The sequence below is a fragment of the Medicago sativa genome, chromosome 6 (assembly GCF_051527215.1).
Source record: "Medicago sativa cultivar Bolivia chromosome 6, Bolivia_mono, whole genome shotgun sequence".
Lineage (NCBI taxonomy): Eukaryota > Viridiplantae > Streptophyta > Magnoliopsida > Fabales > Fabaceae > Medicago > Medicago sativa.
This window is the reverse complement of record NC_140754.1, coordinates 76930459-76958230: the sequence shown is the minus strand read 5'-3', so window position 1 is coordinate 76958230 and position 27772 is coordinate 76930459. Positions and strand designations below refer to the sequence as shown.

The window sequence follows — 27772 nt, the reverse complement described above, 5'->3', positions numbered from 1 at the left end:
CGAAAGACTCATAACATTTTTACAAGTGCCAAATCTCTGCTGAAATTGTTCTGCATTCACTTAGAATTTCTGTGTCTCAAAGTCATATCTTAGAAATTCTTAAGTTCATTGAGTCTGTATCTGATTTGTATTGTGAGCACCTCTGATTGTATATCAAGTGTTCAACCTTAAACAATTTTCTGTGTAATTTTGTTTAGTTAGGAAGTCTCTTGCAGTTGTGCTTGAGCAGGAAGTCTCTTGATTGTGTTCTTGAGCAAAGGAAGTCTCTTGCTTGTGTGCTTGAGCATTGGAAGTCTCTTGCTTGTGTGCTTGAGCATTTGTAATCAGATATTACTCATAGTGAAATCTCCTTGGAAGTGCAAGGGGGACTGGACTACTTCCGGATTGTGGAAGGAACCAGTATAATTGCTTTGTGTCGTTCTTCTTCTCTCTCTGTTTTATTCCGCTGCATTTAGATTCTGATTATCACTTCAGAAGCTGTCTCACTTAGCTTCTGATCAGTGTGTTCAGTTTTTAGGAGAAACGAAGAATTTTTCAAAACACAATTCAACCCCCCTTCTTGTGTTTTTTCTCACCTTCACATTTTATCACCAACGGTTGACTTCTCTATTATGAATGATTGCCAAGGAGCAAGGGGTTGAATATTTGATTGAGTGAGTACCTTGAAGCGGATCTAGAGGATGCCATTGTATAGTTTATCTACTACACTTTGTTGATGCCTCAATGAAATGTTGTGTACCTTACATACTTTAAAGACCTTTCTACAATGGGTTCTTGTTGCGACATACCCAAAGTAAGCCACTTGACATGCTACTATTGTCTCCTTCAGTAACATTTTATTATGAAGTTTATTTTAGGAGTTTGAATTATGAGGTAACTTTCATGTGTAATGACATACTTTTTTGTTCGCCGTCTTGAATTATGGAACATTTTAAAAATATATGTCCACGGATTTTGATCATATGTATATAGGACACTCTTGGATCACATGATCGTTGATGACTGCATATTCTCTCTCTGAACGTTTGTTTATGGACAAAAATGTTCATTACGGTTGGAAAAGAAGATGGAAAAGGTGGTTACTTTCACATCACAACGTCTATTTGGAAGTTTATTTTGGTGTTTGATTTGATTTTGAGTCTATTTGAAAGTGAGTACATAGAAAGGATGATAACATGTTGACATAAGTTTTTATGCTATGTCAATTGATTATTATGTGTGTTTTTTAAATTTGTATAATTGTATAATATAAAAAGTAAAAGAGAGTTGAAGATAAATATATGAGAAATGCTAGGGTCACACCCAGTAACACTCTCTTTTAACACACCTAATAATAATCCTCCATGTCATCAACATTTTACCTACAAACCGGTTTCACCCTTATTATGAGTGTTTCTATTTATTTTATTTTTATTATTAAATTAGATTGTAGTTTTTCATCTTCTGCACTCAACTTTCAACAAACCTAGTCGTTTCACATAACGTCACAAATTATTTGCTTTCACAGAGAAAAACAAATCAAATTGATCTCACTTTTTCAATCAAACAATGATAATTTTACTGAATGTCAATCGTAAAATCTCCACCCCAACAAAATCAATAAAAATTGATCTCACTTTGACAAATCTTATTTAAGAACCAATTACTACGACCATGTATATTAGAGGGTGTGAAGATTTATTTGAGATGTTCATAGCTCACAACCATACCTACCTAGAGAGAGAGAGGGTCAGATTGACGAAAATGACAACAAAGCTTGCACAGGACAAATCAAAAGGAGACATGCGAGATCGGAAGAAACAAAGATAAGATGGGTCAAATCAAACAAGAAAGATGATAGATCGGAAAAAAAGAAGCGGTGGACAGGCCGGAAGAAGAAGACATAAAGAGAAGAGAAGGAGAAGAGGAAGGAGCCATGAATATTTTAGATTTTTTTGTTTTTAATTCAGAGCCTTGAAGTTCAACGAAAAGGATGTGTTCCAGTAAAATAAAAAAATAACATTTAACAACTTGTATTACCGGTAACCAGTCAAGGAATTAAAATAAGTGGGTGATGTGGCTAATTGTCATTGGGGTGTGTTAAAAGAGAGTGTTAATGGGTGTAACCCTAGCATTTCTCTAAATATATATGATGTTGTTATAGCAGGTAATAAACTGAGCCAAGTCGAATAGTTCAAAACTCGACAATTAATTCATAGAAATTAGCTAAGTTTAAACTAAAAATTACGTTCATTAATTGAATGAGTCAAACATGAGTTATATATACACTTATTTGTCAGTGTCATGTAGATATTGAATCATTGTGTTGCAAAGAAAGGTATGAGAACTCAAATGTCATAATAACCAAAAAGTAAGTTATATGTTTCATTTAAAGAAAAATAATTATTACAAATTAATTTTAGGTCTTCTTAATCTACAGATCCTTAAGTTATTCAGAATTATTTTAAAAATTTAAATAAAACAGATTTTTTTTTTTTACTCGGATCTTGAACTACCTTATTTTGTTCAATTAGGTTCTTAAGTTAGAAGGCTAGTAGTCAACAATGTGCCAAGGATGAGTCAACAATTGCGCCAAGGATGATGTGTCCCGTACATGTCAACTAAACTAATTTTATACATTAAGATTCATCTAATATGCACATCATTATCATTTTATTTACTACTTACACAAAAAAATATTCCCAAAAGATTCTTCTTAAATTGTCGTAGAGTATGGAGCTTATACAAATTGACAATGGAATGGGGGAAACAACAACGACATCAACAAAGATTAAAATCAAAACCAATATGTGGAAACATAACAGCCAACCCAAAAGTGTTCAACAAGGACCAAATCCTCATCAACAACCACATAACCACATTTGCAGATAAATTTATGTGGGAAAACAACAACATTAACAAAGCATCACATTAATGCGGTTAAATTTGATGCACTTGAAGATCAAAATGGAGATTTTGATGACAAATGTGTTGATGATAGGGTCGTGCTACTCCCTCTGGTCACATTTATTAACAACTTTTATTTTTTCAATTCATTAATGTATCTAGACTATAGTATATTTCAGATACATCAATTATTTAATGAACATAAAAATCCAAAAGTTACTTATAAATGTGACCGGACGGAATACAACTTAACAAAACGAAACCCCTATAGATATTGGGAATCACGCTTACATGATATTGAATGGAAAATACCACAACTGATTAACGCATGAAGGTTGAAGCGTGCCAATTTTCATGGAGGCGACGGTGGTCAAGTTATGAACAATATAGTAGGGAGTAATTACCTATAGTTGGGGATTTTTGGGAAGTCAAACACCGTATTATTAAAATAAAATAATTATTTTTGTAAATAGTAAATAAAGAACCGAAGACTTGAATACGAGTCATGATATAACATAAGAGAGGGAACACAAAATGAAATGGAGCTTCCATATTTGTTGAGGACGAGACATGGATATAAGGAGGACCTGGACCTTAATGTGTAAAATTATTGACATGGACGAGTCATATCAACATTGACCAATAGTTGACTGATTGTATTTTAACAGAATGACTTAATTAGAAAAATAATGTAGTTCACATATCTGGTTATAACCTTTTATTTTATTTTATTTTATTTAAGGATCTATTTAAAAATTTCTAAATAGTTCATGATCTACAAATTATTTAAACCCTAATTTTAAAGAAAGTTCTAGTTGACAAGGTCTTTAGGCTAAAAAGGAGAGAGAAATAACACTTATTTGAAAAGAGCGAGAAAATTAGTAATTATAAAAAAGTCTTTAGTTATTTCAAAAGAGAAAACAAATTAAAGTTGTAGCATTAAAAAAATTCTACTCAACGGTAATGATTTTCACTTTGCTCAAGAGAATAGAATTCAATAAAGTGAAAAATCATTGTTAAGATGATAAGATATCTCATAGGCCATCATGTCATAAAATATGAGATCTCACGAATCTTGATGAAGTAAAAGTTTTCATTTTTTTTTTGAAGAAATAAAAGTTTTCATTTTGAGAAGTATATGTCCTAAACAATATGTTCGAAGGATTAACCTATATAGTTATCTACAATGATTCGTGGTACACAAAAAAAAAAAAAGTGAAAGTATATAACGCAATAATGATAAAGGTAATTATTTTAAGAAATCAAACTATTCTGTTAAAATTGGTATTGTGAAGAATGAAATTTGAGATATTAAAAAAAAAACACGTCAAAGTCTCAAGCCAACTAGATCATAGCAAACCAAATATGAGTTTACGAGTCTCTTATATCTAAGTAGACAACTAATAAAAAAAATATTCATTTGACCATTCTAAGCTCCCCTAAAAGTTATGTCACAATCGAAAAAGTTAATGTCATAACAACTTAAAAAATTAAAGACATAAAACAAGAAACTAAAAACAAAACCTTCACTACAAATAGTGGAGAAGAATTTCAATAAAGTTAAAGACATACCTGCAACAACAAATACAACAAATATTGCTTTTCACTAGGTCAAGATATGTGTTATGGAAAAAAAAATGGTGTTTGGGAAACGGTGGAAAAAAAAATGAATTTCAATATGATGGTGAAAGGTCCCTCTTTTTTCAAAACCCGTATACTATAACTATAGATGTTGCTCGATCGTAATGTGTTTTGTGTTAGTTTGGACGAGTGTAACAAACTTCATAGTACATAGATCTAAAAAGAAAGAAAGAAAGTAAGTTCACTTTGTGGTGGATTGTAAACTTAGTGAAGACTATAGTTGTATTAGGAAAAGGGAAAATTTTTGATGTGCATATGAGGGAGTAGAGGGTGCAGAAGTGGTTGTGTTGACCAAAAGATGAAGAAAAAAAAATCATGTTGGTTCAATATAATTATATCAAATTCATCGTGAATTTAAATATCAACACGTAATTTTAATATTTGTTAAAATATTAATAAAAGTGTGGGCTTAACTTAGATTATTATTTTAATGGCTAAATACATCTTAGGGTTACTTAAGTTTGATGTTTGTATCAAATTAATCATTTATGTTTTTAGTTAAATCGGTTCATATTAATTAAAGAAGTAAATTGATTCATGAAAGGAAGAGAACTATTCTAAAGCAATAGTTAAAGAGTGGATCGGTTCATATGTAAAAGTAAATCAATTCTCTGTTTGAGTTTTTAGTTTCCAATTTATAGCACCAATCAGCTCACTATAAAGGTTGCTTGAGAATAATGTGTTTTTTATTGGTTGGGAAAATACTTGGGTGACATAATGTCACCGTGACATTAAATCTGAGTCACACAAAGGTGTTGTGTTGTGTGGCCCAGATGTGTTGTATGTTTTGTATGGCCCAGATGTTATGTGGCAATGTGTGTTGTGTGGCCTAGGTTTAATGTTACGGTGACATTATGTCACTCAAGTGCTTCCCGTATTGGTTGTACATAATTCTAACACCTAAACACTAAAAGTCACGTGACAAGAGATCTAATAGGTCCTAACGATAAAAGTGTTCTTAATTTTTAAAATGAAAGAAGTAATGGCATAACGAACAAAAGAAAAAATATCTCATTTTTATAATTGGTTTTTGTCAAAAGCAAGAAAAAATATCTCACTTGTTAATATGTTTGAGTTTTTATAATTGGAAAATAATAATTAAATAAAATAAATAAATTGGCTAGGATTAAGTAATACTAATTAAACATTTTTTTTTTTGAAAGAATACTAATTAAATATGAAACCAAGATAATAACACACAAAAATGATAACAAAATTTTATTGTACACACAGAAATAGAAAGTATTCTTGGCTTTATTCTTACATTTCTAGAAAAATAGAAAGAATTTACTATGATTTATAATTTTATTTTGTATGATTCGAGTCAGAAATGTGAGCTGCATCAAAATTCTGAATTTGTTTCTATTGATCAAGAGACCTTGATCCTGATTGTTTGTATCCTGATTGGCCCGGGGAATGCTACTAATCAAAGCCGGCCAAAAGCCCGTCAAGTCCACTTCTGTTTGACCATCGACATCCGGATGATAGGAGGAGCTCATCCTCAACACAGTCCCTTGGAGTTTAAGCAACCCCCTCCAAAACAAGCTGACAAACAGAGGATCCATGTCTCTTACAATCGAGTTCGAAACAACATGGAGTCAGACTATTTTTCTAGCAAATACTTCAGCCACCTTTCGACCCGTGTAAGGGTGTTTGAGCAAAATAATATAGGCATACTTTGAGAGACGGTCCACCACCACTAGAATTGCCTCATACCCCTTAGATTTGGGTAGACCGGTGATGACGTCTAATGAGATGTCCTCCTAAACTTGGTATAGGGAGTGGCTGCAACTAGCCATAAGGAGGAGAGGCCACATACTTCTGTCGTTGATACATATCACACGTCTTGACATACTACCGAACTGTTTGCTTCATACCAATCCAGTAAATATTTGCAGCAACCCTTGGTAGGTCTGCAAAACGCCCGAGAGTGGACTGCGATGACATAACTAACTTTCTCTTATACAATAGGGTGCCTCCCTGCCAAGTAAACACTGGTCTAGATTCCTCATCTTGTTGCAAGTCAATGATTAATTGCTGCAAAACTGGGTCAACTTCAACCTCTCGTCGCACATCCTATTCTTACATCCAAACTGGTGCAGAAACAGACATTAATTTCTAACTCGCCATCCTCTTGTAATTTGGACAAGGCGTCAGCTGCATTGTTTTCAGGTCCTGGTTTATAAGCCACGTTAAAATGATAATTCGCTGCTGCAATAAGTGGCGTAGAATTTTCTGGTCAGTGTATACAAAAAAACTCCACCACAATAGATAATGACGCCAGTGTTGCACGGCTAAAACCAATTCCATGAACTCTTTTTTATATGCGGATTTGCTAGGTTCCCTTGAAAGGAATTGGTTTCCCCCTCTGCATCAATATACAGCCCCCGCTCCCGTACCTGAAGGTCGCATTCAATCTCGAAGGGCAAGGAAAAATTTGTTAATGAGCGTACAGGAGATGTGGTCATAATCTTCTTCAATTGTTCAAACGCTTAAAGCACTGCTTGTCCCTAAAAACACGCGCACACCTTTTACATTTCTAGGGCCGAGGGGTTGGCCAATACACCATGCTCTGGATTTTTGCAGGGTCTACTGCCACAATCCTCACAATCTTTATATATCTAAATTCTAGAGAAAAACAATGCTGTCAAATTAACCAACAATGTGCAGGTCACTCCAGCCGCAAAGCATATAACCATAAAGTCTCTGGTCACAAATGGAGAGTTTATCAATAAATTTGTGCAAGATAGTATACTTATATTAACACAATAACAATATCGATTCGCATGATACAGAGTGACATTCCTTTAAATTTTGATGTAGTAAATCGACTCACAAAAGACGGAGAACTATTTCAAAGCAATTGTTACAGAGTGAATCGAGTCATATGCAAAAATCGATTCACATAAATCAGAAACTTCAATCATAATTTTTAGAAAGATTTCTTAGGGTGATCATATTCACTAAATGATCTATGCACTGACAACTAACACATAACATGATCAAGATATATCATGGATAAAGATGGTAAGATACAAAAACCAAGATGGAAAAATAACTAGTCCTCATATTGAAATATTATTCCCATGATTTTTCAAACATTCACTAAAGAGTTAATAACACATACATATATCAGTTGATAAAGGAAACCAGTTATACATTATAGATCAAACCATACACATTTTTATTTATTTCATAAATAAATAGATCATGTCCTTCCAACTTTTGACAACTTCTTAAACTTTCCTTAACTATCTAACCTCCTCCATAGAATCACAACACACAAAACAACATTCAATTTATCTTGCGACAATTTTTTCTGACTTCCCCCTCAGAACCTTCTTTCACATTAAGTAAGCTCATCTTGATCATTGCCTGTTTGAAATCCGAGAAGAATAACGATTGATTCATGGCATAATTCTGGACAATATTCTTGGTTTCTAGGCTAGTGTAGAGTGTTTGGTCTGATGTAAGAACGCCTCTGTTTGAGGTCAATGACTTGAAGTACGAGTTGTCGAAATACATCCCCGAGGCATCTAAGGGGTGTTCGGCGTTGTCACCAAGGCGGCAAGTTTCAGAGAGTGTCTTAGCAAGCTGAGAGTCCAAAGTTGGATCCTTCTGAATTAGTCTCTGCTTGAAAAACACACATTGTGCTACTCCCAGTGTATGAGCTCCTACACGATAAAAAACACACTTTTCCTATTAATATTTAACAATGCTCTCAAATTAACCAACAATGCACAAGTCATTCCAGCCGCAAAGCATATGGCAAAACTATAAAGTCTCTGGTCACAAATGGAGAGTTTATCAATAAATTTGTGCAAGATAGTAAACTTTAAGCAAACAAACATTTCAAGATGACCGAACTCTAAAAACAGCCTAATGGCCCTAATCAAGGAGTTAATAATCAACTACTTTAGCGCGTTTCAGTTGAAAAGAAAATTGATACTTTGGACCTTGTGTATATACATTATTTCCTGACGAATTACAAGTACCTTCAATGACAAGAAAAGAAATCATTTATGATTCATAAAACAAATTTAACACCAGCATGCTCACTTTGGTTCTCATATAATCCAATTAATAAATATTTCCAGTCATACGAAGTATAGTAACAAAATTATTGCATACTTTTCCTATTTCAAAAACATATCTTAAATTGATACTTTGGACCTTGAGTATATATATTATTTCGTGACGAATTACAAGTACCTTCAATGACAAGAAAAGAAATCATTTGTGATTCATAAAGCAAATCTAACACCAGCATGCTCACTTTGGTTCTCATATATATAATCCAATTCATAAATATTTCCAGTCATACGAAGTATAGTAACAAAATTATTGCATACTTTTCCTATTTCAAAAACATATCTTAAATTTTACCAGAAAGTGAAACCATTTCTTTAGCAGAAAAGCCTTGTTTCCCAAAATTCCTTATCAGCTCTGAAGCGTTTAACATTGGGGATGGTAGATTGAAGGTATCTTCGAGCTTGGATCTTCTTCCATCCTTCCTTCCATTAGGTATATCATACTTAGGTCCCCCAACCTGCATATATATATATATATATATATATATATATATATATATATATATATATATATATATATATATAGGACATATCAAATGAGAGGAGTGTTATTGTGAGAGATGAGAGGGTTTAATTACAACCCTTAGATGAATATGAATGGTTCAGATTAAATTTATCTTATCATAGGTAAGCACAATTCTTTCTTTCGTTTGTCTTCTTGGTAGCCGCATTCACCCATCTTCCTTTCTTCTCTCTCTGAGTTATGTTTTTCCTTCTTCCAAACTGCCTTCTCCGATTCCAACACAAAGCCATTTTTCCTGCATCAACTCTACTTCTTTTCTTCTTCTTTTTTCCTTTCTAAAAATCCATACCTTTTCAACCAATCCACTACTGCTACAAAAAATTGAAATTGGGATAAATTATGAAATTCAATGAAAAAACTATGAAATTATGTGTTCTTTAAATTGATGTCAGGAACATTGAACAAATGCAGCATGAACGAAATCCATGAAGATTTAGAAAAGATTGGATTTTTTTCTTCTTCTTTAAACTTGGATTTATTTGTTTTGGTGAAATATTAATAATTTTGGGTTCATTATCCAATTATCTATAGATAAATCTTGCCGAATCATCACCAGTTTTTTTTACAAGTTGTACTTTCATGAGAACCTAGGTACCAAGTTGGATTTATTGATTCATGTTTAATTAATTTATAGTTAAAAAGATGAACAGTTTGGAAAAAAAATTATCCCAACTTCCCTTTCGTCTGATTCATTTTTTTATAAAAAATTAGACTTGATACAAGAAAAATGCCTTGCCTAAATCTGGAAAAATCACGTTTTAAGAAAAGAAGAAACAACAACAGCAACAGGAGAGACGGTTGGAAATAATGAAGGCGATGAAATGATTATAAGATGTAGATTTAAAAATTAAAGTACACAGTAAAGATTGATCCAAAGGCTAGGATTTAATCCTCTCATCTCTCATTATAAGTAGTGCTCTCATTTGATAGATCCCCTATATATATATATATATATATATATATGTCAGAAAACACATTTAAAGAACATGCATATGGAAGTTTAGAGAAGAAAAATTTAAACAACATTTTTTATATATCTTACAAAAGAAATTGCCTCTCTAGCAGCCATGGCAAGTAGATCGGCACAGGAAACAACACCAGGGCATTTATTTTCCATCTCTTCTTTTATGTGATCAATAATCTCATACCCTTTCAAGCTTAAATTCGGCAAAGAATTTTTTTCAGCTCTGTTATCCTCAGTGGAATCAACCAAAACTGAGCCATCACATCCCTATAATAATACACAAAAATATGAACCACCTTTTAATTAGTATACAAATTAATATAAGCCTAAACTTGAAGATAAAAATGTGAGAGAGAGAGAATGTAATTACCTGTACGAAACAATCATGAAAATGCATCCGAACTAGACCAGCTGCTAGGGTGGGATCATCATTCAAAGCTCTTTGGACATTGTTTTTCACTACTGAATCAACATATGGGCAGCATTTCCTGCACCTATTTCGAAGCAAGTCATTGCCATTCCCATGAACTAATAATTTCATGAAAATAATAGCAGTATGGTAAGTGGAAAAACAAAAATATTTCATAAATAAAAAGAGAAAAAAAAATTTAATTAAGTGATTATAGTTTTTTTTTTTATTTTAAAAACTTCGTATCAGCACGAGAATCCATTAATTTGAAGGGTTTAATTCCACCATTAACTTGTAGGGAAACTATTTAAAATAAGAGGAAAGTTTTATATTGACCAACTCATTGAAATTAATATTGAAGAAAACTGAGCACACACTCTAAGGTTTCAAATCAACACGATTAAATCAACATAAGTGAATTTAAGTGCTTATAGTTTGCTCAAAATAAAAAAGTGCTTATAGTTGAACTATAATTGACATTGTCATATATAAATAAAACGCAGGAGGCAAACACAAAATCATCATCATCCAATATGAGAGAAAGAAACATTACGATCACGTGAAAATGGTTGTGGACCAGCTAAAATAAAGACGATATATAATAATTTTAGGAGGATTATACAGCTTTTTTTTTTTTTGAAGGAAGGAGGATTATACAGCTTAAATACAAAAAACAATTATTAACAAATTTATTTTTTGTTGAAAGAATGGTACTGCCAAAAGTGTAGATTCTAAAATAATTATTAAATATGCAGCACGATAAGAATGGACAACCACGTCAATATAATATATTTTTGGTACGACATCAACACAATTTTATATGACCTTCGTGTTGAAAATGTTTTTTTTTTTTTGAGAGGTTGAAAATGTTTATTAGTTAGTCCAATATATATTTTTTTTTTTTTGAGGAAAGTTAGTCCAATATATACCACTTGTTGAAAGAAAAACAAGAGAAAAAGGAAGATAATAAATTTCGTAGACAATCTCTCAAAAAAAAAATAATTTTGTAGACAAACCACGTCCAAATATTAAAACATCACAAATGACTCACACAACACTAAAAAAAAAAACCATTATTAAAAAAAACACTAAAAAGTCCCCATGAGCTTAGCTCATTTGGTAAGGTATAATGCATTTGCATTTGTATGCAGGGGCCGGGGTTCGAACCCCGGACACCCACTTATTCACCTTTAAGGTGAATTTCTCTAGCCGCTAGGCTACTTGACCAAAAAAAAACACTAAAAAAACCACCCCTAAGAAAAAAAAACATAAGGTATATATTGGACTAAATAGACAATAAACAATGGATACGCAAGTAGGTAATCTACACTCCAACCATTTTTTTTTTGGGTACATACACTCCAATCATTTATTAACAAGATTCAAGGATCAAATCATTTAGTGCTGTGTGAGTCATAATGTATTGATATTTAGATGTGGTTTGTCTATAAATTTATTACGATTCTTCTACTTTTAACAAATGGTATATATTGGACTAACTAACTAACCCAAATTTTTCAATACGAGGGTCATGTTCATATAAAATGTTGTAGGGGTGGTAAAAAGTAACCATCCGATGCTAACCAACCGACCCTGCCCAAGGGTTAGCACAGGTTCATGGGTGGAAAATTATCGTTATAATCCTATATTATAAGAGTTAAATAAGATTCTTAAAAAAAAAGGGTCTTGTTAACGAGTGCCCCCGGGGCACTCTTTAAGGATCCTAAAAGAAGAAACTATTTATAAAAAAGTCAAACATTTCGATTTCCGATGCACTGATTACACATATTTTCATGATAAGTTACCTTTTAAATGCCTTAACTAGTGCCCGGGGCACTGGTTAACATTTCCAAAAAAAAAATGAAATAAGTTTTTCATTTCTAAATTTATAGTGAAATTGGATTTTATAGTCCATAAAACTAGAACAAGATCTTTTTGTCCTTCCAAAAATATGTAGTCCCTAACTTGGACAATTTGCTAAAAAAAAAAATGTAACTCGAACAAAGCCGAAAAAATACACTAATATGTATATATGCGTATTCAATATATAATTATGGAAAATGCTAACAAGTGCCCTAAGGGCATTGTTTAAGCATCTAAAAGTAGCAACTTTTGCATTGGAAATTGTACGGTTATGACTTTAACATGTGTTGGACTTGTATTTTCAAGACATAGTTTCTTTTTGTGTGTTCCTTAAACAATGCCCTTAGGGCACTTGTTAGCAAGACCCTATAATTATGGGTTGATTCCCTTTTTATGTATTATTCCTAATCTAATGGATTAGCAAATCCAATGGCTGCTGACATTGCCAGTGTCTTAAATCCAAATCCGACTAAATATATGATACATTTATTAAATTGATTGACTTCCAGGATTAAATTGATTCCCTTTTGAATTGAATTTGTAGCCTTCCAAATTATTTCCTCCAAATTAAATTGATTGCCTTTTATATTTGTAGTAACCATATATTCACATTGCTCTTTTGGACCAAAATTTCCCTTCTCAGCATCTCCTTGACTTGGTGTATCACTCTCTATTTCTTTATATTTACCTTTTTATCACCAAAACAAACCCTATTACTTCTTTGTTCTAGGGCAAGAATGAACTTGTTTGTTCTAGCACTTTTGATGATCTCAATCATCAATTTTCAATCGTGTCTCTGTGAGAATGATGATATCCAACACACGAACTGCAACGAAGCTTTTATCTGCGAAAGTAGCAACATCACAAATCTCAAGTATCCGTTCTGGGGAGGAAATAGAGGGAAGTATTGTGGTGTTAATGTTGATCCTAATATGGAACTCACATGTGAGGACAGTGTCCCCAAGTTAACAATCAACGATTATTATTACCTGAAATACAGTATTCTTGAATGGGACAATTCAACACAGAAGCTCAGAGTTATTAGGGACGATTGCTCGAGTGGTGATATTTGTGTTCCTGTCAACAACTTCACATTCAATAGCACTTTGTTTAAACTTTATGATGATGTCGCTAACGTGGCTGTGTTTTACAGTTGCCTTTTTACAACTGAAACTCCACCGAATACGTTTCACAGTGTTGAATGTATTAGTCATAATTCATCAGTTTTATACACCGTCGTTGATCCTGATACAGCTACTTACTCGGACTACTACTGCAATATGTTGATGATTCCGATTTTGAAAACCCGAGCTGCACAACTTGGATCTGGCAATGGGACAATCAGTGATGCAATAAAAGATGGTTTTGATCAAGGTTCTAAAAAACGGTCGCGGTCGCGATTGCGGTCGGGTTAAGGTTGTCGCGATTTCGGCTGTAACGGACGCTGCGATACAAATAACGGTCTTCGCGGTGTGAATTAATCAAAACCTTTCACAAAACCTATTAAAACGATTTATATTATCATATAATGTATAATAACTTAGATTAATACTTTTTCCCATAATTATAACATCAAAGTCCCAATTTTTTCTCTAAAATTTCATCTAATATTTGTTACCTAAATACTCAAATGAAATGGTTGTATTGAGAGTGTCAATATAAAATTACGTTAAACTTAATAAATAAGAGATGAATGCACACTTTTTTTTTTTATTTGAGTTTAATAAATAAATATATGAATAAACAAATAAACCATCTAAAAGTAATTATTAATTATTATTATTAATTTATTATTATTATTATATGAAGAGTGAAGCTGCACAAACGTGTCTATTTGGTAACCAAAGTGATAAGTGATAACAATTAACAAACCTTATTCAATCAAAATAAAAATAAAAAAACAGAACAAACCAGAATCGGCAAGGAAATTGGAAATTGGAAAACTGAATGAAGCAAGAAACCAGAATCGGCAAGCAGGAAGGAATCACACAACACCAGAAGAATAACAACCCAAGAGAAGCATGTTTGTTTGTCACCACCACCACCACTGTATGTTAGTAATAGTTACTACCACCACAAGAGAAGAGAATAGAAGTAAGTAATTGATTTGTGTCTGAGAAAGGTTTAATTGAGAGTGAATGAATTGAGTTTCAGATTCCTTCTTCTTCTGTTCTTGTATTCTTGTGCTTTTTTTAATCTGAGATTCAATTCCTTTTCTCATATACAAATTTCTCTTTTTAAGTCTGTAATGGCGTTTTCGCGTCCGTAACGGCGTTTTCGCGGCCGTAACGGCGTTTCGCGGCTGTAACGGCTAACGGCCGTAACGGCGTTTTTCCTGTGATTTTTGTTCTCACCGTTAAAAGGTCCAAAAACGGTCACGGTGGCTGCCGATACCGTTTTGTAACGGCCGTTTTTGCCGTAACGGACCGTTTTTTAAAACCTTGGTTTTGATTTGAAATGGACAGGAGATTATGGAGAGTGTCAAAGGTGCGTTGTTTCTGGTGGTGCCTGTGGGAATGATGGAGGAAGTGAATTCCGATGTTTCTGTAAGGATGGACCTCATACAACATCATGCAATTCAGAAAATCCTCCAGCCTCAGAAAATTATTCAGCCTCAGAAAATTCTCCAGCCTCAAGTATGTAAATAATATCACTTACTCAAACCCCTATTTATGCTTGTTTCTATATCCAGGTTTTAAATAGAAAGTCACAAGTGTGTTGCGCAGTTGCAATGAGATTTTTGTTTATTAGTTTTTTAAGGTATAGTAAGTGTTGTAAATATTATGGTATCAGAACTTTTTAAAGTACATAATTTTTTTTTTGAACATATTATATACCTTAGGCTGAGTAACTGCTGAGCCAAGATGAAATAACAATTTGATCCCTCAAGTTTCAACTCATTGGCATGCTCTTTCAAGGCATAAAACACATTGCAACTTCTTCTATCGTCTGCCAAATTTGACGTTCTTATTTCCTATTGTAAAACATAATGCTGGGCCAAAGAATAACAAAGCAAATTTTGCTTAGAATTTACATCATAATAAATATTACATGAAAATTGTTGTGTAGTAAATGAGAGTTAAAAGTTTTACATTGCTTAAAAAAGTGGAGGTTGAGCACTTTATAAGTGAGAGGACCCATAAACCTAATGTCTTAAATTTTTGGGTTAAAGTGTGATGTCAACTCACTTGTACGGTTGCTCTCCCGTGACTCAACACAAATTAAGATGAAGGCTGGAAGTTCAAATTAAGACGACAGACCGCTTTGTGGGTTAATTTGTAATGGTCTTCAAATTATTGTTGGTCTTTCTGCCATAACCAATCATAGACCTCAAACCCTCAGAGGTTTCCCTATAGGATTTGACATATATAGTTTCGCAAGGCTTGCCGTACAAACAGAAATAGCTTCTCTCAACATATTTGATATTTCACAATGTCATAGACTTTAAGATACCACCCTATATGTTAGAACCTAGAATTAATCGAGACTAGTGAATTATCATGCTTGCAAAACTATTAGTTAAGGTGAAGGATTACAGAGGACGTCATTTTCTTGATATGGCTCATTTGTAGAGGGACGCACGTTAGTTAGCCCTATTTTGTTGCCGATTAAATGCTTAAGGGTCAGATAGGTGTGCCAGTGTGTTCTTTTAGTTTCTCAATTTTTGTTTCAGTGGAGGAGCCAATTGTCATATTTTATAATAGTTTATATCTTTTCCTAATTTTGAAATTCATCCAAAAATCTCTTACATGTGTATCAACTTGAACAATATCAGTGAAACGATTCATCGTATTTGAGAAACTGCACATAAAGAAGTAGATTTGTCATTGAACTGAACATAAAATAGTTAGATATGATTACCACAAGTTAAGAAGTTGATGTTAAATATAAGAAACACATCGATGTAGGAGTGTGTCGATGTTAAATATAAGTTGATGTTAAATAAGTTGATGAATAAATTAAATGCAGTGTGTCGGTGTCCCACGTGTCGAACACACCTTTTATCAGAAACAGAAATGTAGGAGTTACATTGCAGTATGGTGTGTTGAGAGACTGCTTGATTTAGAGTCAGCAGGAACTATAAAATTTATGGTTGCATTAAATCTAACGTCAACACAAACGCTCCATACATAACTGTGTACACAATAGATTTAGTATTACCGTAGTTGCTATAGGTTGTGCATTGTTCAAAGGCTACAATCACTCTTCTCTGTTTCTTCCATCAAAATCAACATGAATGTGTTGTTCAACATTGCATAGTCATTTTGGTATTAGGAGAAAATAGATTGCAACATAAAGCTTCTTACTCACATTTGAAATTTCAATACTAGCATGTGAATGGATATATATATATATGTTTTTTTAAAATATATAGATCAATGTTTCTTCTTCATTGCATAAAGATGTCTTCAAAAATATTAGTCTCCAAGATAAATAGATCAATGCTTTGAAAATATATTGGTCTTGAAACTTCAATGCATGTGATTTCAACAGTTTGTGCCACTGTCAATGTCACTCCAATAGCTGGTTCTGCTAATCCTGATTCAACAATATGCCAATATTTCTAAATTATATCAGGAAATTTTCTATCAACATGCTCCAATGATCTATAGTGACCATCAAAGTGTGCAATAGCCGCACATATTTCTCTGAGATCATTTCGCTTTCATAACTTTTGCAAAATACAAAGTAATGAGAAAATAAATGTCCACTAATTTTTCTTCAAGAGACAATGCATAAGTTCTATCTAATTTGAATTTTTGAATTGTAGGTTCAAAACGGAAGAGGAAGCTTATTGTGATAGGTAAGAATAACTAACAATATCACTCTCTATGATATTAAAGTTTCTCATCCCACTTTATGATGGCATTATTTATTTTAAACAATAAATGGGTGAAAATCACTTTTCTTTTCTTTACATAAATTCAGGTGTTTCAGGATCTGGAGCAACAGTATTCTTCATTATTCTTATTATTATGATTATTTGTCACCTTAAAAGGAGTACATCTAGACAACAAAGTATTTTCAGAAAGAGAAGAAAACTTGTTGACCACAATGTCGAGGTTTTCATGCAAAGTTATGAATCATCTATGCCAAGAAGATATAGTTATAGAGAAATAAAAAGGATCACAAACTCATTCCGAGATAAATTAGGCCAAGGAGGATATGGTGTTGTATACAAAGCAAGTTTACCTGATGGTCGTCCAGTGGCTGTTAAAGTAATAAACGAGTTAAAGGGGGATGGAGAAGAATTCATAAATGAAGTTGCTAGCATTAGTAGAACATCACACGTGAACATTGTGTCACTTTTAGGCTATTGTTATGAGGTGAACAAAAGAGTACTAATATATGAATTCATGCCTCAAGGATCGTTGGATCAATTCATCTATAAAAGTGGATTTTCTGAAGCTGTTTGTGATTTTAATTGGAACACTTTGTTCCAAATTGCAATTGGCATTGCTAAAGGACTAGAGTACTTGCATCAAGGATGTAGTTCAAGGATTCTGCATCTTGATGTCAAACCTCAAAACATTCTTTTGGATGAAGACTTTTGCCCAAAAATATCTGATTTTGGACTAGCAAAAATATGCCAAAGGAAGGATAGTGTTGTGTCAATACTTGGCGCAAGAGGAACTATAGGATATATGGCGCCAGAAGTATATAGTAGAGCATTTGGTGGTGTTTCTTACAAATCTGATATATATAGTTATGGCATGTTAATTCTTGAAATGATTGGTGGAAGAAAGAACTATGATACTGGAGGGTCATGTACTTCAGAAATGTACTTTCCAGACTGGATTTATAAGGATCTTGAACAAGGTAATACTTTTTCAAATTGTTTGACAATCTCAGAGGAAGAAAATGATATGGTTAGAAAGATTACTTTGGTGAGTCTATGGTGCATTCAAACGAAACCATCGGATAGACCACAGATGAATAAAGTAATAGAAATGTTGGAAGGGCCACTTTCATCGGTGCCATATCCTCCAAAGCCCGTCCTATGTTCTCCTGAAAGCCCACCACTAGAATTGTCAGATATGTCTTCGTCCAATTTGTATGAGACGAATTCAATTACAACGTCAAACTAATTGTTCTTTCTATAAAATGCCAAGTCCCTCAAGGTGGCGGAGGTGGTTGATTCCGTCAAGAACCTATTGTTTTTAGGAAAAACCGTTGGTCTACCTTGTCTTTTCTATGAACGGTTTTATCACCCTCTAGATTGTATGTTAAGATAGATTCATTGTTTTGTTGGTTTCAGTTGAATTCTTTAATCTTTATTCTTGGGGAGGGTTGAGTAGTACTTGTATTTTATCTCATTCAGTGGGTTTAGTTGCACCTCTATTTATTTCCGACCTTTTCAATAAACATTTTCTTCGATGTTCAAAAACAATATATTCTTTCCATAAATCCAATTATTAGTTCAGCAACTGCCAAAATGGAAATTAACTTGTGTAACTGGTTCTGGCATACAATTTTGGTATTAATTAGTTGAACTTCAGAATCAATTTTGTATAACTATAGTGATTGAAGTGGCTAAATAATTACTTGCACTAAACTGACGAATACCGTCTTTGTCTTCCTATATCGATCTTATTGTTTCTGCTGTGAATTCAATTCAGGCACCATACTAGTCTAAAATATATTTAGAAGAAAATACCTACATGTTTCACACAGAAGGAATCAATTGAAAGTGAATCCTTCTGACTAACATTTTAATGCAACTAATACTCAGTCTCTACTGTAGGATGCTTGATTAATTCCTTTTCACATTTCATTGTCATTGATTATGAGATATGCATGTTTAGGACATATTTCCACAGTTTTAAGAGTGTCAAGTTGCTATCATAGAGGTAATGAAGTATAAGAGAAGAAAACAAATACTGGTACTGTTGGTATTTTTAATAGTGTACAGTTTTAAGAGTGTTAACTAACTTAATATTTTTAACAAGTACATTATTTCAAACTGCTGAAATCATAATCATAACCAGAACAGATTATGGTTTTGCCAATCATAGGAGAAAATAGAAACTTAAAATATTAGAAATGAGACTGCACCTCGAAACAAGTAATAATGGCATCAAAGCTTCACAAGTTTGCTATAAACAAGAAAAATTGTTCTCTATTCATCAAATAACCATCTCTTGTGCTTGTGCCATTCCCCCTCCCCTTAAAAATCCCTAATTAATTATGTAGAAAAATTTATAAGAAAAACAAATGAGATGGATATATAGAGTTGCAAATTCTCAGAGATACCACATGGAGACGATCAATTTTCATCTTCCTATTGATGAAATGACCAACGCTCTGAACAATGTGTCATACTTGCTACATTTAATCATCAATGGTAGGCTTATCTATCATGAATCATTGCCAAGGAACAAGCGGTTGAATATTTGATTGAGTACCTTGAAGTGGATCTAGAGGATACCATTGTAGAGTTTATCTACTGCACTTGGTTGATGCCTCCATGAAATGTTGTGTACCTTACATACTTTAAAGACCTTTCTACAATGAGTTCTTGTACTTGTGACAGACCCAAAGTAAGCTAGTTGACATGCTACTATTGTCTCCTTCAGGTAACATTTTATTATGAAGTTTATTTTAGGAGTTTGAATTATGAGGTAACTTTCATGTGTAATGACATACTTTTTTGTTCACCGTCTTGAATTATGGAACATTTTAAAAATATATGTCCACGGATTTTGATCATATGTATATAGGACACTCTTGGATCACATGATCGTTGATGACTGCATATTCTCTCTTTGAACGTTTGTTTATGGACAAAAATGTTCATTACGGTTGGAAATGAAGATGTAAAAGGTGGTTACTTTCACACTATGAAGCCCGGATACTCCAAAATGGTGCCGTACCCGTGTCGGATACGTATCGGATACCGATACTCCGCGGATACTCCCGGATACGTATCCCAGAAGTATCCGAATGATTTAATTTAATTTTTATTTAAAAATATATTGGATACCTTAAGGATACGTTAAGGATACTCCCGGATACGTATCCCAGAAGTATCCGAATGATTCAATTTAATTTTTATTTGTATTTTGATCACAAGTATTAATTTTTGTAAATTGGGATCATTATATTGGCCATTACTTGAAAAGGGTGACTATCTTCATACTACCTTGGTATCATCATAGTGCAGGTTGTTTATATGGTATGTTTTGGTTTAAAGGATATCTTAGTTGGTGAATGGTCCATTGTATTTTTACTTGGTGTAATTAGTTTTAAGATTTCACGCTATTTATTTTTTGTGCGTTTATGTCTAATATATATATATATTAAAAAAAATTGTAAACGTATCCAAGCCGTATCGTATCCTAAATTTGAAATTTTTGACGTATTCGCGTACCCGTATCGTATCGTACCCGTATCCGTATCCGTATCGGGGCTTCATAGTTTCACATCACAACGTCGGTCCCATTTAGAATGGACAAATGCAATACTTGTGCACACAACACAAGTTGTGCATTTACCTACAGCAGCAGGTTTTGGTGGGGTCAGGTGACCTGCTAAAAATAAATAATTAATAAAAAAAACATATTATATTAGGAAATATTGGTTTTATTGTTTTTTCTGTACACACCCCCAAAACTTGAACATTGAGAGTAGTAATTTCACACATTAATCCAATCTCACCCACTAGATCAATCTCAGACACCATAACATAAGAGTCAAATATCTTTTTCCCATTTCATAGCCCAAAGCTAAACTTCGTTGCCGTTATCTTGCCGCGCCACCGTTTCCGGCAGTTTCCGCCGTCTAACATACCTTCACCATCTCAAAAACACCCACGCTGTTTAGAATCACAATCTCCGTCTCATATAATTCTTCTTTCAGCTCATGCTATTTTTCAAATAAAAACGGGATTCATGAACTTCATCCCTTTCCGCTCATGAAATTGGGTGTTTAGTTTTTTGTTTCTTCAAAAAAATTGAAAGCCAGAAAGATGAGGTTGGTAGGAAGCAACGAATCTAGAATTGAAAAACAGAAGGTCAAGGATGAAATTGGATGGAAGCAGCGAACAGGACGAGGCAACGGCGGCGAAACCACCTTGCTTCACATGCTCAAAGATGAGGTTTGTCTTCAATTTCATCGTTTTATTTTCTCAATTATTGTTACCGACGTTGTTCTTTTGGAATGAAATTTATGTTTATTTCTCAATAGTGACGGATCTGTGACCTTATTTACTGTTCAAAATTTTGCAGTCAAAGGGGTTCGTGATTTTAACACTTATTACTATTACCGGAGTTTTCTAATCAATACGATATATTATACATGTCTCTGAATGCTATTATTACTGAGAAATTTCGCAATTGTGTTACTTAGATACTCAATCAACATAATTTCATTTGCTCTTAGCTTAAAATTATTTTACACTTTTCTAAAATATTGATTAATTTCTCAATCTTCCACCTTTGTTGACATAAACGTGTGATTAAGTTATTCAGCTTTCTTCCATTACCTTCCTCCATGCATGATTGGCCATGTTTTTCTATGTTTAGGGCTTGGTTGGATTGGCTTATTTGAGATTATCTACTGACATAAGTTTTGTGAGATTGTTCGGAAGATGTTATGAAAACAGCTTATAACTTATGTAAACAACTTATAGCATATACAAAAACAATTTAACTTTATTTTATCTTTTTCTATAAAAATAACTTGTGTAAACTTATATATAAGCGCTTATCATCATGATATGTGCCTGTGCTTTAAGTTGCATATAAGCTGTTTATCCAAACATGCCCTTAACTTGTTTTGCTGTGTTGCTCTTGGTCTCTTACCTTGACATATAGCATTTTGTTTCGACCACTTAATCTTTTATGGTTTCTGCAAGCAATGCATTTTGATAGTTTGCAAGTGTGTGTTTATATCTTTATCTCTGAGTCTTGGTGTAATGTTTCTTTTATCATGAGAATTGGTTTTGCAGCGATTAGTCCAGCATTAGCCGACTTAGTATCCGACATCAGAAGAGTTGAGTATTGGGAAGATCAAGTTTAAAGCTTTTGATTTGGGGGGGTCATCAGATTGCTCGTAGAGTACGGAAAGATTACTATGCCCAGGTCTCTCTTTTTCTATGCCTTAAATACTTTTTTATGGCTAGTGTAGCCAAGTGAAAGAATATCTTAATCATGAAAATTTGGATGCCACTAGGCCTTCCCTGATTAAATTATGTCTTGGACTTGGAAACATTTAACTTTATTTTGTTTGTGTCGCTAGGCTAGCTAATCTGTGTGTTTATCAGTTAGTGATTTCAGATATAGAACAGCCTAAGATATTGGCTTAGAATCTACAAACAAATTTTAACTGTCATGAAAATTTTATTCTTATGTTCAGTACCATAATGGAAACACAATCATAGTTTTTAAAAAATTAAATAAATTATTGACAGATTTTTTTAGTTTTTAAAAATATTATTGTAAAATGTAACTACTACTATCTTGTTGCAGAATGTTCTTATATCTAACAAATTGCATGAATACAACTTAAGCTAAAGATTTATGCCCTTGCATTCTATCCATTGTATACAGTAGCTTATAATTTATAAGACATTTCCGCCGTTAAATCAATTTAAAACTTAATAACTAGTTCAACGTTTTAACTGAGAAAGAAGGTTTGGTGTTCCCTGTTCAATATTTAACTGAGAAACAAACATGATGAGTTGCTGATAGCTGCCTTTTCACTATATTGCTTTTAGTACCTTATAAATGGCTCTGAATCAATTACAACTTAGTAACTTGTTCAATATTTTAATCGAGAAACTTTACATGCTGGTGCTCATTATTTTTTTACTTCATTGTGATCATGAGTTTGTTGCAATGCAGGTAGATGCAGTGGTCTACTTGGTTGATGCTTATGACAAGGAAAGATTTGCTGAGTCAAAAAAGGAGTTAGATGCTCTCCTTTCTGATGAATCATTGCAAATGTCCCTTTCCTTGTCCTTGGAAAGAAAATTGATATTCCATATGTTGCCTCAGAAGACGAATTGCGTTACCATTTGGGCTTGAGCAACTTTGCCACTGGCAAGTGTAAGGTAAATTTGCCAGACTCAAATGTCCGACCCATGGAGGTATTCATGTGTAGTATTGTGAAGAAAATGGGTTATGGTGATGGTTTCAAATGGGTTTCTCAGTACATCAAGTAGAGTTCTTTAGTAAGAGATGGCTTGGTATCTCATATCTTTTAAGTTTGTCTCTGTACTTATGAATTGGAAGTGTTGTTGGTAGAAATTACTGTTCAAGAATTTGCAGTATATTTCAATTTTTATTTCTATAAAATTACTGGGAACCTACAATTCAGTTAATTTTTGGTTGATTATTTTTCATTTCTAAAATATGGAGACTTAAAATCCTACGCATGTTGAACACTGTTTTACATCCTTACCTGTGAAAAGTAAGCACTAACTCATCATTTCATAGCTTAGCTATTAATTAGAGATTCGAGACAACTTATCAAATACCGAATCAATGAAGAACTGATGCATACAATTATAGTTTATGGCAAAGGATATTAATGTTTGAAAATTGCGCATTCATTTTGAGTAGTGGGTACATAATCTTTTCTTGCAAATAAACAATGGTGTCTAAAGCTCAATATCTATTCTTATTGCGAAAAATAAAAAATAGTTGCTGCAGATTAGTTGCACCCAAATGTCTTCTTCCAATCAATGTGTGGCTAATGCCAATAACAACATCAAAACAGAGAAAAAATCGCCAAAGAAAAGGCAAAAATATGAACAAAAATGAAACAAAAAATGAATCGAATATGAACAAAATAGTTTACTTGATTTCTACATTATGCATACTATGGAGTAATAAACTTTTAGGTTATTGAACCAAAATAGTCACTCACATGTATAGAGGGATTAAATCTAAACAGCAAGTTACACAATGATTAAATAGACTCAATTATGATCCAAAACCGATGTTAAAGTAGTGGAACGCAACACATATAATTTCTGAAGTGAACATATATATGTCTGGTTTAGTTTGGAGTAACATCAGGCAACATTATAACTTGTTACTGCTGCTTCCTTGGGTTCTGGTTTTGTTCCCAAAGCAGACTCTAATAACAAAGTCTGGTAACCAAATCCACTCTAATAACAAAGTCTGGTAACCAAATCCATATAGAGGCCTTAAAGCTTTTCATGTTTATGTTGCATTCTTCTTAAACAACCAAATTGAATCTGAAACAAAAAATAAATCAAATTGCTGATGCGGTGTGCTCAGGAACAATGAATTTGGCATAAGATACCAAAATAGAAAAATATATATTTTTTAATCTACCAGCCTAATTTACAAAAACCTCAAATAATGAATGAACCCTTTAAATTTTCACAATTCTCAAGCCAATATATATGCGCTTCTAATTTATTATGAGTATCATATAATGCTTTTCATGTTCTTGATACCATTCTGCTTAACAAATCCAGCTTTGCACTAGATAGCATACATATACCTGAACCAAAATTTCTCACCTCACGAGTTGTTAGTCACTCAATAAACTCATTTGATTGTGTACTGGATGGAGGTCAAAAAAGGCATACATATACCAAATAGTTAAAAAGTATTTTAAAAACAAAATTAGCATGCTGCAAACTTAACCACACCTTAGTAAAGTGCTGCAACTGCAAGTCCTATACCAACTGGTGTTGTGCTAGTGCCAGCATCATAACAAACTTCAAGGCCCTTTGTTTTCCATGTAAATAATTATGGGACAAGTATTGCACACTAATCAAATATACAAAGAAATAACATTTTCATAAAGTTTTTGCAACATCAAATCATTAACGTTTGCATCTCTTCTTTGTGGTTGTATAGACCAAACACAAATAATCAATTTACTAAGGAAAGAAACTAATTCACAAATCTCAGAAAACTAAACAAAAATCCCACACAACTTCCATTAGCTCTATATTAGTGAGTACCCATTTCAATTAACAATCATTAACACCATAAAACGGGAACACAACAAAAAAACTCATAATTTCCAGCAATACACAACCATTGTCCATAAACTCAAATAAAGTTTTTTTTTTTTCAATTACCTAAATTTTCTGAGCACGCAGAAGTTTAATTTCATGGAAGATCAAATGAAAAGGTTAAAAGAAAACAAAGCTTTACCTTGATAAAGTCAAGTAGGAGAGATGAAGAAGTGTGGACCAAGGCGAAACCCGAGGACGAAACCGAATTACACAGAACTGTGAACTGAAAACGCAGAACTCAAATCAATAAATTACAGAGTTAAAAAAAATTAAGTTAGCGAGAAAAAAAATCACTCAAATCAACAAAGACACAAATTTAAAAATGGGATATGGCGTTCAATCAAGCGATGTTGAAACATATGAATGTGTACAGATCGTTGAAGGCATGGGATGAAATTGGAGGTTAGGTTTTCAGAAATCAGAGATTAGAGAGTGAGATTGGAGATTAGAGAATGGAATTGGGTTTTAGGGTTTTGGAGTTGTGGAAGACTAAGATAGAGAAATAGGGATTTGATGAAAAGAAAAATTGACTAAAAGCGGGAGTGAAAAAATTGACAACGCGCCTTGTGAAAAATTGGCAAGCGGGAGTTGTGTTTTGTTGATTTGGGAGAAAAGAGAGTAAAAAAATGGGAGGGAAGACTAAAAAAAAGAGCGTGTTGATAATTTTTGGGAAGAGGGAAACGGAAATGTGAAAATTATAGGGGAAAATGTGATATTTTTTTTTTATAATCATATTTTGAAGTCTTCTCTCTTAATAAATTTTAAATTTAATTTAAAAAATTAAATAAATTTGACATCTACTAACAATATCTAAAAGTTGAAGTAAATCAAAATTTCATCACAATTGTAACAAATTTACACGGATAACTATGAAATTAATTAATTTGTTAAAAAAATTACGGATAACGGTGATCACAAGTCTAATAAGTTTTCATGGATATAACAAATTTCCGTACATATTTTTTTGGAGGGGAATTTTCAGGCATATTTGATCTTTGGGATGCATAATTAATAAGTCTTTGGAATACATTTAAAACATTATTTGTTTTTTAATTAAAACAAAAAGGTGTATTCAATTTTTTGTCTAAAAAAATTGTAACTAATTTGCACTTAAACGGATAGGTGGATATAACAACAAATTTCAACTAATATTTGTTTTTTTTCTCTCAAAAAAACTAATATTTGTTTTTTGATGCAAAATTAATAAATCTTTGGAATACTTTTAATTTTCAACTATTATTTGTTTTCAATTCCACACAACAAATTTAAATATCTATTTCTACTACTAATCTACAATTACCACTGCTATAACAATAAAATAAGAAAAATAATAAAATAAGAAAATCTTACTCCAGTAAAAATTCATAATTATCCTCGATTAAACTCATAATCTTAAATTTATGGATTCAAGCGTCATTTTACAAAATAAAAATCTAAGCAAGCTTACAACTCTCACCTTAATGACAAGAATCTTCAACCTAAACTACTTCAAAGATGTCAAAACGACTGATCAAACATACAACTCTTACCCTGACTGAGAGAATCTTGCAGTGAAAGTACTTAGATGAATTTTCAATGACTAATCAAATTTTTAACCGACTAATCAAGCTTAAAACTCTAACCCAAATGACAAGATTCTTCGACCCAAACAACTTCTAGGATTTCATAACGACTCTACAAACTAAAAACTCTTACCGTAACTGAAAGAATCTTGCAGTGAAAGTACTTAGATGAATGTCAATGACTAATCAAACCATTTATCGACTAATCAAGCTTACAACTCTCAGCCTAATGACAAGATTCTTCGGCCTAAACTACTTCTAAGATTTCAGATCGACTGATCAAACTTACAACTCTTACCCTAACTGAAAGAATCTGGGAGTCAAACTACTTGGATGAACGTTCACTGACTGATCAAACTTTTGTTATCGACTAACCAAGCTTACAACTTTCAACCTAATGACAACTCTCACCCTGATGACAAGATTATTCGAACTAAACTACTTCCAAGATTTCAGAACGACTGATCAAACTCAAAATTCTTACCCTAACTAAAAGAATCTTGGAGTCAAAGTACTTGGATGAACGTTCACTGACTAATAAAACTCTCGTTATCGACTAACCAAGCTTACAACTTTCACCTTAATGACAACTATCACCCTAATGACAAGATTATTCGACCTGAACTACTTCCAAGATGTCAGAACGACCGATCAAACTCACAACTCTTACTCTAACTGAAAGAATCTTGCAGTCAAAGTACTTGGATGAATGTTCAACAACTAATCAAATTTTTCACCAACTAATCTAGCTTATAACTATCACCCTAATGACAAGATTTTTCGACCTAAACTTGGATCAATGTTCAACGACTAATCAAATTCTTTATCGA

General features: G+C 32.9%; 2 protein-coding genes, 1 long non-coding RNA gene and 1 pseudogene across 4 annotated transcripts; 2 read left to right on the top strand and 2 right to left on the bottom strand.

Annotated features, from left to right (window-relative positions):
- Window positions 1–7574: 7574 nt before the first annotated feature.
- Window positions 7575–10646, bottom strand: LOC146916955 (peroxidase 47-like). The gene is made up of 4 exons (XM_085721778.1): window positions 10476–10646; window positions 10184–10372; window positions 8914–9076; window positions 7575–8201 (listed from the first exon to the last, which is right to left on the bottom strand). Exons 1-4 carry the CDS (start codon window positions 10644–10646, stop codon window positions 7822–7824), a joined length of 903 nt encoding a protein of 300 aa, XP_085577904.1. The 3' UTR covers window positions 7575–7821.
- A 2468-nt stretch (window positions 10647–13114) lies between these two features.
- Window positions 13115–18791, top strand: LOC146916954 (LEAF RUST 10 DISEASE-RESISTANCE LOCUS RECEPTOR-LIKE PROTEIN KINASE-like 2.4). The gene is made up of 4 exons (XM_085721777.1): window positions 13115–13737; window positions 14820–14975; window positions 17147–17181; window positions 17307–18791. Exons 1-4 carry the CDS (start codon window positions 13115–13117, stop codon window positions 18464–18466), a joined length of 1974 nt encoding a protein of 657 aa, XP_085577903.1. The 3' UTR covers window positions 18467–18791.
- Window positions 18792–21092: 2301 nt separating this feature from the next.
- On the top strand, window positions 21093–23700 carry LOC146916953 (small COPII coat GTPase SAR1A-like; annotated as a pseudogene). The gene is made up of 3 exons (XR_015015402.1): window positions 21093–21474; window positions 22327–22459; window positions 23222–23700. The product of XR_015015402.1 is annotated as a small COPII coat GTPase SAR1A-like (transcript).
- Window positions 23701–24036: 336 nt separating this feature from the next.
- LOC146916952 (uncharacterized) lies at window positions 24037–26022 on the bottom strand. The gene is made up of 3 exons (XR_015015403.1): window positions 25520–26022; window positions 25006–25126; window positions 24037–24582 (listed from the first exon to the last, which is right to left on the bottom strand). It is a non-coding gene; the product is annotated as an uncharacterized LOC146916952 (long non-coding RNA).
- Window positions 26023–27772: the final 1750 nt, after the last annotated feature.

Bases quoted from the DNA above. Each gene is read 5' to 3' on its own strand.
- LOC146916955 (XM_085721778.1), bottom strand. From the start codon at position 10,646: ATGAAATTATTAGTTCATGGGAATGGCAATGACTTGCTTCGAAATAGG. The intron at 9,077-10,183 runs GTAAGATATATA...ATATATATGCAG, and splicing joins CTAGAGAGGCAATTTCTTTT to GTTGGGGGACCTAAGTATGA. The intron at 8,202-8,913 runs GTAAAATTTAAG...TTTATCGTGTAG, and splicing joins AGAAATGGTTTCACTTTCTG to GAGCTCATACACTGGGAGTA.
- LOC146916954 (XM_085721777.1), top strand. From the start codon at position 13,115: ATGAACTTGTTTGTTCTAGCACTTTTGATGATCTCAATCATCAATTTT. The intron at 13,738-14,819 runs TGGTTTTGATCA...TTTTTAAAACCT, and splicing joins ATCAGTGATGCAATAAAAGA to TGGTTTTGATTTGAAATGGA. The intron at 17,182-17,306 runs GTAAGAATAACT...ACATAAATTCAG, and splicing joins GAGGAAGCTTATTGTGATAG to GTGTTTCAGGATCTGGAGCA.